This window comes from Camelina sativa, chromosome 5 (assembly GCF_000633955.1).
Source record: "Camelina sativa cultivar DH55 chromosome 5, Cs, whole genome shotgun sequence".
Taxonomy (NCBI): Eukaryota; Viridiplantae; Streptophyta; class Magnoliopsida; order Brassicales; family Brassicaceae; genus Camelina; species Camelina sativa.
In genome coordinates this window covers 4,772,071-4,783,820 of record NC_025689.1, presented here as the reverse complement: position 1 = coordinate 4,783,820, position 11,750 = coordinate 4,772,071, and the positions used below count along the sequence as shown (strand labels likewise).

Here is an 11,750-nt window from a genome sequence, read left to right as displayed (position 1 = left end):
TTATTTTTTTGGTTCTTTGAAATGTTGAATAAATATTAAGAAAAAAATAAGCAAAACATATGTAAAATAAGCAAAACATATGAAAAAATAAGCAAAATATATGAACAAACCATAAGTAAAATATTTGTAAGTGTTTTTATAACACATAAAATAGACTTTTGTTGTCACATTAGCATTTTGTTACTTCATTAAAAATATATTTTCGTATAAAACTTTAATACAAGTTCTCAACTCTTAAGTGATTTTTCATTTTATTTTCAAACATCTAATATGTTATATAATACTCTATTAATACAAATAAAAGATTAAAAAATATGAAATAAGAAGAATTAATAACAAACTACATATCACTGATTTTTAATATAAGTGAAGATGAAGAAGGTGTTGATGAAAATCTCGGTAACCACAATTGATAATGTTTCTGCTACGCATTCCGTTGAAGACTAATCCTACGCATCGTTTGGAATTGCAATCGGTGTATGTCCCGTTCTCTTCTTCTGTCTCATTCTTTGGACAGTCAGAAGATCGTCTCCTGATGTAGATATTGAAGCTGGTGGTGCTTCTGCTGAGTTTGCTTCTGAAGACGACGGAGATGACGATAATGCATCTACGGAGGCTCTCTTCGGATCTTCACGGGAGCATTCTGAAGACGAAGAACTCGAAGTTCCTGAACTCCCACTTCCTATTGTCCCAATACTTCCCCAAGACTTCCCATTCCCATACAATAGGGAATGTGGGATTTGTTTTGGGGAATTCGACCCCAAGGGTGATCCTCTAGCCAACATCGCTTGCTTGCATGTCTTTCTCCTCGCATGTCTGAGTTGGCTAGCAGATGTCCTTTATGTAGACGTGTATTTTAGTTATAAATTAACTTTCTTAGGACCTTTATTGCATAGTGTTACAAGCTTTGGTTTTTTCGTTGGAGTTAGTAAGTTAAATCAATATATTTTATTTTGGCATATGAAATAATGAGTTAAACTAACACTTAATTAAACTTTAAAATACTACTATTGAGTTAAATTTAGGAAGTGTTATTGGATTCTAACTTATATAAAATTTTGATGACTTCAATAAAATCATAGAAAGTAAATAAGTGAAAGATTTTGAAGAATTGCTAGAAAGTTTTCTATAATCTTGGAAAAATAATTTTTTACAATCTTGTAGAATCCAATAACACCAAATTTATTTAGATTTTAAATGAACTTTTAGAAATTACAAAACTAATAACACCAAATAGTTTAACAAATTTTACATAATATTTAAAATCATTAAAACTCTATAAATCACAGACCAATAACATCCCCTAAACAGTTCATTGGCCAAAGGATAAATTTGGAATAATAAGTCTACTAAGATTACCCATCTTGGGCCCAACAAGTACTGCCTTTCTTTCATTATGCACTCCAAGTGTTCGTCTTTTTGCCTAAGTCACGAGTACGGAACGGAGCTTTGTACTGATCGTGGTGAGTTTGTTCTATGTCTCTTTTGTCGTCTTTTGTCGTCCCTTTTTGATTGTTACGGAATTTGTTAAATTGAGAGTTTCAACTGATTGGGTATTTTGCTGTTTTTCTCTGTAAAGTAACCATCTTTTTAGAACATTGGGCTTTGGTTGACATGGTTTGAAGCAATTTTCCTCTGTTTGCAATTTCTTCTGCGATCGCTCTCTTGCCTTTTCAGTGATGCTCCTCCTCTGTTTGCAATTTTGCTTCTTCTTCTTCTTCTTCTTCTTCTTCTTCTTCTCCTTGTTGAATTTTGTATCTTTATCTGTTGAATACTACAATTACTTCTTCTGTATAACTTTTGTTTTCTTAATCATCATTTTTCAGATTATAGAAATCCGATTTGTTCATCACAGTCATCGTTGATTCGGGTACTAATTTCGTTTTTTTTTGTTTTTTGGGTACTGTTTTGTGATTGATTCGTATTTAGTTTCTGCTATGGAAGCTTAATTAAGATTTTAACTTGGGTGATGTTTTTTTTATTGGAATTAGTTGAACAATGAACATGAAGCAGAGTTGTTGAAAGGTATGAGATTAATCGTACTATGGAGTTGGAGTTGGAGTTGGAGTTTGAATCAAGGTATGAGATTAATCGTACTGCAGAGTTCATTATCAGCAAAAGCTTCACCAGAATTGCTTTACAGGTACGTAATGAATGAAGTCTAGTTTCTGAATGAACTTTGGTTTTTGTTTCTTTGCTAACATTGTTAAATTTAATGTATATGGGGATGATAAAAGCTTACTTTTTTAACTTTTTTTTTAATAGTTTCCGGATGAGTTGTTGAAGGATTCAACTAAGGTGGGGAGTGCTCTTAAGAGCAAAACTCGTTTGCTTACTGACAGAGAAGTCAGGTTCTTTGTTATGGCGGACACAACGTACGGTAGTTGCTGCATTGATGAAGTTGGAGCTTTGCATTTTGACGCAGACTGTGTTGTTCATTACGGTCAAACATGTCTAAGCCCGTGAGTCAAATTGACCCTGTTCTTGACTTCCCTTCCCTTCCCTTCCCTTCCCTTGTTGAAACAATGTCTTTACTGTGACTGTTTATGGTTTTTTTTTGCAGGACATCGGTTCTTCCAGCATTCTTCGTTTTCGGGAAAGCTTCGATAAACGTCTCAAGCTGCGTTAAGCATCTGATCGATTATTCGTCTAAGAGCGATAAGCCTATTATGGTATGTGAAGCTAGTTTATCTTTATTATTATGAAATAGTGATAAAGTGCTCTGTTTTCTCAATCTTTGAACTTTTTTTGTTTTCAGATTCTTTATGGACTAGAATACGCCCATATGATTCCGCATATCCGAGAAGAATTAGGATTAGTGTCAAAGACTGAATCTCTTCAGTTGAAGTTCTCTGTAGCCAATGTCTTGTGTTCATTTATTAGTCCATCCAAAGACCCTAGAGAATCCATGGAGCATCCGAGACCATATAGTGATAGCTCATCTAGAAACTATAGACTGGGAGGGCTAACTTGGGACTTGCCAGAAGGAAGCAAAATCGAGGACTATCTAGTTTTCTGGATCGGTTCTGACAGTTCAGCTTTCGCCAATGTAGTACTGACCTTCAATGGTTGTGACATAGGTATATAAATATATGGCTTTATCCATGAAAATTTCTTGATCTAGTTCTTGGTTATGTCAAACGTTTGAGTAGCTTATTTTCTTGGTTATGTTTTTTTTGTTTGTTAATCTTAGTCAGATATGATGCTGAAGAAGATTCTTTGGTGACGGAATTTTATCAACAAAGAAGGATACTTAAGCGACGGTATACTCACTTGTTTCAAGCAGACATCATAATACATCACAAAAATATCAAAATCCGTCAATTCTTATAATCTTTTCTTTATCATCTCTGTGGATTTGTATTTCTAGTCCTCACTCAAGAGTTATGTTTTCCAGATATTACTTGGTGGAAAAAGCCAAGGATGCGAATATTGTAGGTATTTTGGTAGGGACTCTTGGTGTTGGTAAGTTCCCATTCTTATGCATTTGTGATGTCAAGGTTGATAAGTTTTTCATTGAATGTCTAATAATATCACATGGCATTGGATGCAGCTGGTTACCTTCATATGATTCACCATATGCAAGCACTCATATCTGCAGCTGGCAAAAACTCTTACATTCTTGCCATGGGACGACCTAATCCGGCCAAACTCGCAAACTTCCCCGAGGTAAGTTAAACAACGGCCTGTCATTATTTTAGCTGTTAATTATTACAAGTGAGATATGTCAAATGAGTTAGTGTCTTTTCTTTTCTGTGTTTTATCTCTTAGTGCGATGTATTCATCTACGTCTCATGTGCCCAAACCGCTCTTTTAGATAGCAAAGAGTTCATGTCCCCTGTCATAACTCCGTTCGAAGCCAATCTTGCTTTTAGCAGGTACGTACATAGGGAAACTACTATATGCAGAAATCTTTATAGTTTTTGTATCCGATCCACGAGTTCCTGAATCGACGTCTTTGGAGTTTTTGTTTCCACAGAGGGAGTGAATGGACTGGTGCATACCTAATGCAATTCCAAGACGTGATCAACTCTGTAAAATTAGAATCAGAAGCACATAGCGAATCAGAGGAGCCACGGTTCTCCTTCTTTCAGGGTGGTTACGTAGAAGATCACAAGACAAACGGTACAATGGAAGCTCACAGTACAGTAGTTTTCCAATCGACAAAAGCCATATAATTATCATTCCATGAGGTTGACAAACACTGTGCTACTTGTTGCAGATCAAGCTAAGAATGGAGAAGAAGACACAGGAGAGACAATGGCATTGGCGCGACGAACTGCAGAGAAAGCATTGCAATTGAAAGGCAATGATCATAACTTGCTCACTAAACAAACCACTGCAAAATCAGGACCCGAGTATTTCCTCAGCCGTGCTTATCGCGGTTTGGAGATAAATAGTGATAATACTTCGCCGGAGCCTTACATAGTCGGGAGAAGCGGGAAGGCGTCAGGATACAAGCACGAGTAGCTACATATCCTACAAGTTTGCACTAACTCATAGGGACACATACATTGTCTAGTTTTATTCCCTAATATATATAGTAGTCTAAATATTGGAAAAAGTAGTGATAAGAAATGAGTGACTGTGGTGAAGATAGCGGGATTCGTACTACGACATTATACTTAAATTTTTACAAATGGCGACGACGACGTGTACCATTCTCTATCTTCGCAAAAAAAAAAGGAAGAAAGATGGCTAGCTACATGAAGTATAGGTGAATACATGGTCACACATACCAACTATACTATTGTATATTCAACTACACAAAGTATATGTATTATATGGCCACATGCATGAGCTATATGACGTCATGTGTTCAACACCATAGACATACAATCTGGTACACTGATTGATTAATTCCGGTGAAAACCAGTGTTGACTCCGGCGTTGACCAAAAAAAAATTTCTAAAATTAAAAATAAAAAATAAAAAATAATAAGTTATTTTATTAAATCATTTATGGTTTTTATTAATTAAAAAATATTCTATTCAATATCTAAATATTTTTTATATATTTCCTAAATATATCTTAAATGTAAAATAGAGAACCCAAACCTTAAAAAAATTTCTAAAAATTAATTTAACATATTGTAATTGTGTAAAAGAGGGTAAAAATGAAAATGTTCATATGTTAAAAATAGATATTGTGAATTTTTTGTTGTTGTTTATATGTTAATTCAATATCTAAAGATATTTTTAATATATTTCCTAAATATATCCTAAATGTAATATAGAGAACCCAAACTTGAAAAAAAATTTCTAAAAATTAATTTAACATATTGTAATTGTGTAAAAGAGAGTAAAAATGAAAATGTTCATATGTTAAAAGTAAATATTGTTAACTTTTTGTTGTTTATATGTTATTTTGAGTATGTAAATTTTAAAGAAAAGAGTGTCTAAATTTTTTTATAACAATTACCATGCAAAATTTAGAGTAAAGAGTCATATACTCAATCTTTTGCATATTATTTTCTAATGAAAGTAGTTGAATTTGATTTTATTGATTTTGTAGTAATTAAATAATCTGATTATGAGAGATTTATATATATATATATATATATATATATATATATATCTTGAAAATAATTAGAAATTTTTATATCTTGAACATAATTATAAATGATTTTATATTTTGAAGATTATTATAAATGAATTTTTATATCTTGAAAATAATTATAAATGATTTTTATTTAACTATTTACTTTAGCTTGAAAAATAAAAAGTAATTAATTATAAGATGAATATATTAGAGATATATAAAAAAATATTTGGATATTGAATAGAAAATGTCTTTTAATCATGAAAACCCATAAATAATTTGCTATAATAATTTTTTTTTTAATTTAGAATTTTCTTTTTTAAGTGTTGGTCAACGCTGGAGTCAACGCCGGTCTTTGCCGGAATCAATTGACCGGTGTACTGGATTATATGTCTATGATGTTGACCGCATAACGTCATATAGTTCATGCATGTGGTCATGTAATACATATACTTTGTGTAGTTGAATATACAATAGTATACTTGGTATGTGTGACCATGTATTCACCAATACTTCGTGTAGCTAGCCATCTTTTTTCCAAAAAAAAAACAAAAATATACTCCCTCCATTTCAAAATATAAGATGTTTTAGTGAAAACACACATATTAAAAAATAGTTACTTTTAAAAAGTTTAACCAATCATAATCAAGTCTGCATAATATAAAATATAAATTTAATCTAAAAGTTACATAAAAAGTTGGAAACATTCTATATTATGAAACAAAAATACTTCTCTAAACATCCTATATTATGAAACGGAGGGAGTATTGTTCATCACAAATACAATACCCCTTCTTCAATAGTGCACTTACTATTTACAGTATTTATTCTTTTACACTTCGAAGTTATCATCGTTGACACCGAATTAATTAACAACAATATCGAATTTGAGTATAGATTTTTGTTATTTATAAAAAGAAATAAGTCACATAATCATTCCGTAAATTCAATAGACTAAAAAAAAAAAAAAAACGGGAGAATATTAAGTATATAGTAGTGTGACCATCATGGATCAAAACAAGTGGACAAAGATGAAGAATTGATCATGGCAATGAAAGGGAATCCTGATGATGCTACAACTGTCTTTAACGGTTTCGTTTCTGTGATCGGTAGAAATACGGGCAACGCCTTCCTATGCAAACTCGTCATAGATCGATTCAAACCCGTGTAATAATCTGCCGGTTTCAAAGTTATATTTTTGGACGTTGAAGATATTCCGAGACTTAGCTCAAGATCGTTGTGCTCATTTCCTGAAACATTAATGATTTTTCTGTAAATCATGTCGTAGTGTCAATAAATAATCGACAACTAAAGATATGAAGATAAAAACTGATATATAGTATAGTTTATTTTATTTTATTTTATTATCAAGTAAGATCTATATATACCAATATATTAAAATTTGAAAGAGAATGATTCTGAAAGGTAATGCTAGGTTTGGTTTTATCAAATGAAAGGTGTACATCATGTGTTAATGTCAACTTATGGTTAGGGTTTTTGGCTTCACCTAAATGACATAACAATGGTTTATTATGCATATTTATAATCGTTACCCTACGTTTATAAATTACCTTTATTATGGGCACCCAACTTAATATCCCCTTCTATCTTCCTTATCTCATTGCATTTTGCTGCTGCGGCATTCCATTCCCTATATGATTATTCATTCGTTCACTTTCATTAAATCAACTTACACATTATATGTGAATCATATATGCGATAAGAATCAAACTCGTTACTTTAAAATTTTTAATACTATATAGTTGATGAATTTGTACCCTGTAGAAGAATCAGAGCGTCATTATTAATAACGATGAAGTTCTTTAGTAATCGAACCTGTTATGGAAGAGATGGATGTGATCATTTTTCATGTAACTCTTTTTGTATTTAGAACCTCCTCTTGCTAAGCTTGCACTCGCTCGTCTAAGAGTTTGCACAAACTCTTCTTTACTTAAATTCTTCATCTATCATATATCATTCAAAACATCCAGATATAGTTTATTAATCGAAGGTCCAAATGTCTCTTTAATATATAAACACATACTTAAACCTAAAAATCAATTAGCTTAGCTATAATATTTGCAACAAATATAAGTTTATATGAAGACACACCTTCTCAAGGTCCTGTTTGTAATCATCCGCAATGAAGTTGATATCTGCTTGGAATCCCCGGAATTTGATAGCAGCTCGGTCGTACGCTCTGATATGTTTTTTAATAAGCCAACTAATATATATTTCTCTAAAAATGTGATTTTTTCAAAAAAAAAAAATCTCAAAAAACGAAGAAGAAAGAAAATAATATTTGAAAGGACTATTGCTATGCCATATGTAACATCTGTTATCATTTCTTACACCTTGCGGCTGTGTAGGCTGTGTCGAAACCACCTGTTTTAAACAAAACAAAAGACAAAACTGAAAATCTTGCAACATATGGTTTTCTCTTTTGAGACTTCTCTTAAACAGAAAAAGGTGTTTAACCTTAGTATAATATGAAAAGAAATAGAAAGTCTCATTGATATACTTACCTAAATAAACCTGTTTTCCACAGTCCCTACACATACATCGCAAAGTCAAGTGTTATTTAAAAAAAATAAAAAATAAAGATAAATATATTTTACTATAATTTAAGTCCATAAATGAATACCAAATATGAGATTCCCAACGACCGGTTCGACGGTAAAAAGTGACGCCACGATAATGGGAGCTTCTGGATCTAGGGCCACGTCGGCTCTTCTTCTTCACCACCAACATATCTTGTTTATTTCGTTGCATCGACGACAGGTTTAACCACTCACTCCCGGCGCCGGATAATTCACTCTCCTGAGGAGGAGGAGGCATAGGAAGGACTTGGACGTCTTCTTTTCTTTTAAGGATTCCAAATGTAATCAAAGACAAGCTGTTGTTTGAGGGATTATTGGAATCTTCTTCTTCTTCTTCTTGATTGAAGATGGAGGTTGGTACTTTGCAGTCTTCATCTCCGTTATGTGTCGACAAGATTCCGAGGTTGAGGTCCAACATGAATCTTTCTTGGAAGGAGTAAACTGGCGTCGTTTGTAGTGATTATTCCGGTGACTCTAGAGACAGAGAGAGAAGAGAGAGTCTACAAAAGAGGGAAGAAAGAAAGAACCAAAAAGAACTTGGGACGTGTTCAATGCGATTGTCTCTACACTTGCCTTTTATTGCCTACTTTTTCTCAATCATCCCTATTTTTGTTCATTAATTGATTGCTTTATGTACTTGTTTTTTCATATTCAAACATGTGTGAGATATCATTATCGATTTAAAAATATTAGAGATACTACTATATATCACCCAAAATATCTAACTCAAATTATTAATTGGTCGTTCTCAATTTCTCATATGTTTTCAGTTTCTATATATAGTGTATATAGTCATATAGGTCCGAATATTACAAAATGTTACGATGAATATTGAGTATATACTGATGAAGATTAATTTGATGTACGGAAATCTTGATCCGACACCAAAATAAACATGTGTATATATATATATATTATTTAACTATGTTGTCTATATATGATTTATTTTCATATGTTAAATTTATTTTTTGATATTAATATGAAACTAATTGATATAAACTTATGTGATGTCTATTTTCAGCGATATCCGTTGCATATTCTTTCCAGTGCTATCACAGTGCATATATTACTCTTTTCTAATATCATGCATCACGTTTTGAGAAATTATAAAACTTAATTATATCACGACGGACTGGGCAATGAGAACATAAATGCAATATGAGGAAGATTTTTATGGTTGTATACTTGTATTCTTTTGTACACCACAACCAAACCATAGAAAATCTTTTTTTGATAGATTTGTCAATGAATACAATAATAGAGTGTAAATGGGGACCTATAAAGCGTCGGTCCAATAAAGCCAACTACTACTTTTTCTGTGTGGACGAGAGATAGAGAGAGACAAAACCTTAATTGAAGAGAGAGTGTGACTTTAAACTACTTTATGTCATTCGGTCGTGACACGTAGACGATAAATAATTTGCAAAAGATTGATGATAAGTTTTTGTGCATATCTCAGCCCTTCATTTTCTCAAGATTTGCTGAAAGTACAAAAACTTGATTTGTTTTAAGGAATCTTTTTTTTTATCCGTCCTTTGCTCCTAAATCTGGCCTTTCCGTATATTCTAAGACTAAATCTTAATGTTTTCTTCTTCTCATCATCCTCTTTTCTTTAGATTGGTAAACTCTTTTTTTCTTTTTTTTTCTCGAAGAGAAGTATTAATACTATATATGGAAACTCATTGGAAAAACAATTGTAATACCAAATTTGGATTTTGTCACACAATGCAAGAAAGAAACAATTGGGTAGTAGATTGAAAATATCACTAAGATTTCCCAGTTAAACGTTTTAGATGTTCCACGACTTTTGTTGTAAAAAGGTAGTAGGACATCTCAACTCTCAAATTATCGTTGATGTCAACGGTTCAGGAGAGTAAAATTATTAACGATTTTTGTATTTCCATATATAGTATTGTATTGGAAACAGAGCGATACTTTTAGCAGCATGGCACGGTTCTACCGTGATAGTAACATGACTTTAACATAATAAACAACGATCTTAAAAGAGGTTATGTTAATAAATATTTACAGTAAAACCTTTATAAATTAATAATGTTGGGACCATGACATTTTATTAATTTATAGTGATATTAATTTATTTACAAAATAATAATTATTAATTTATAGATATATTTTTTAATTTTAAAATTATTTAAAATTATGATTTGAGATAATTTAAACAAAATAAGATTACATTTTTGAATGTTGTCGATTTTATAGTTTTGGAATTGAATTTTTATTATTTAAAAAATATTATTGACGATAAATTACATTTATAGATAAATTCACTTATACAAATACATAATTTCAAACTTATGAAATAATATCAATTGTCGTATTTTAATAGTCTATCAAACTATCAAAATGTAAATGATGTATATCTAGAAATTGAATATATATTTTTAAAAAATAGCTATTTTTTATGATATATTATAGAGTATTTTATATCATTATAGTTTGAAAATACAACATAACAATTGTTTTACATATATGAGATTTAGGAGAAGCATACATTATTATATATGTATATATATAAATAAATATATTATTTATATATATATATATATTATATATATTTGTTCTTAGAATGAAATGAATGTATTTTTTATCAGTAAAATTCATATCTTTCAATTCATATTAAAAGGGGAAGGATTTTTTTTATGATAAAAAATACATTCATTTCATTCTAAGAACAAATATATATATAATATGAAATGAATAAAATATATATGTATATATATATATATATATATATATATTTGTTCTTAGAATGAAATGAATGTATTTTTTATCATAAAAAAAATCCTTCCCCTTTTAATATGAATTGAAAGATATGAATTTTACTGATCAATAGTAATAATGGTAGTTTTTTTGTACAAAAATCTGAATTTAATTATCAACTTCTATATTGAATTATCAATTTTTTTTGTACAAGGTCCCATATTGACTATCATAAGATCTTTTATTGTAACTGGTCTCTTTGTAAGTTTTTCCTTGATTCGTTCTGGCATGAATTAGATTGCTGAATAAAGTAGGTTATCAAAAAATTAATTATTAATTTATGATATTATTAGGACCATATTTTACATATGAATTTTAAAAAATATATTATCTTATTATTTTATCGAATTTTGTTATTTTTTTACAGCAAAATTTATTAATTTATATTGTTTATTAATTTATAGAGGTTTTATTGTATTTTATAGAGGATATGAAGGAGTTTACAAGATTCTCGTTAACTTTGATTCCTAGGAATGCGAATGTACTTGCGGATCGATTAGCACGACAAGTTCGTACTCAACCGCACGTGGTTACATCTGTTAGCTGTACTTTTCCTAATTGGCTTGTTTGAGTCAATTCTATTGTTGTAAAAAAAAGAAAAAATAGAGGTTTTATTGTATATATATTCATTATGTTTCTAAGAGCTTCGCATTTTCAAAATCCCAAGTTAAAAAGTTGGATCAAACAAGCTGGAACAAAAATGGTCACACACAAAGCTAATCCACATATCCCAGCACATAATTTACTTAACCATCAGTATAGAATTTGAAGCCGAATATATCAAATTTTGTCACAATAACTCGTCAGATTGATTTCTTGTGATATTTT

At 30.7% G+C, this 11,750-nt stretch overlaps 2 protein-coding genes across 9 annotated transcripts; one reads left to right on the top strand and one right to left on the bottom strand.

Moving 5' to 3' along the window:
• Positions 1,360-4,668, top strand: LOC104785521 (diphthamide biosynthesis protein 2-like). Of its 7 annotated transcripts, none has more exons than XM_010510746.2 (12): positions 1,360-1,463; positions 1,827-1,870; positions 1,992-2,143; positions 2,266-2,462; positions 2,564-2,672; positions 2,759-3,080; positions 3,194-3,263; positions 3,398-3,465; positions 3,554-3,669; positions 3,772-3,878; positions 3,980-4,125; positions 4,223-4,470. In XM_010510746.2, exons 3-12 carry the CDS (start codon positions 2,045-2,047, stop codon positions 4,468-4,470), a joined length of 1,482 nt encoding a protein of 493 aa, XP_010509048.1. In that variant the 5' UTR covers positions 1,360-1,463; positions 1,827-1,870; positions 1,992-2,044. The 7 variants fall into 7 exon arrangements, with proteins under 7 accessions (XP_010509048.1, XP_010509045.1, XP_010509051.1 ...); XM_010510743.2 differs by having other exon boundaries at positions 1,363-1,463; positions 1,580-1,870; XM_010510749.2 differs by having other exon boundaries at positions 1,367-1,460.
• LOC104785520 (AP2-like ethylene-responsive transcription factor SNZ) lies at positions 6,428-8,746 on the bottom strand. 2 transcript variants are annotated; one of them, XM_010510740.2, is made up of 7 exons: positions 8,186-8,746; positions 8,067-8,092; positions 7,896-7,926; positions 7,654-7,780; positions 7,378-7,505; positions 7,113-7,192; positions 6,428-6,791 (listed from the first exon to the last, which is right to left on the bottom strand). In XM_010510740.2, the coding sequence occupies exons 1-7, from the start codon at positions 8,557-8,559 to the stop codon at positions 6,547-6,549; spliced, it is 1,011 nt and encodes a 336-aa protein (XP_010509042.1). In that variant the 5' UTR covers positions 8,560-8,746; the 3' UTR covers positions 6,428-6,546. The 2 variants fall into 2 exon arrangements, with proteins under 2 accessions (XP_010509042.1, XP_010509043.1); XM_010510741.2 differs by having other exon boundaries at positions 7,654-7,741; positions 8,186-8,745.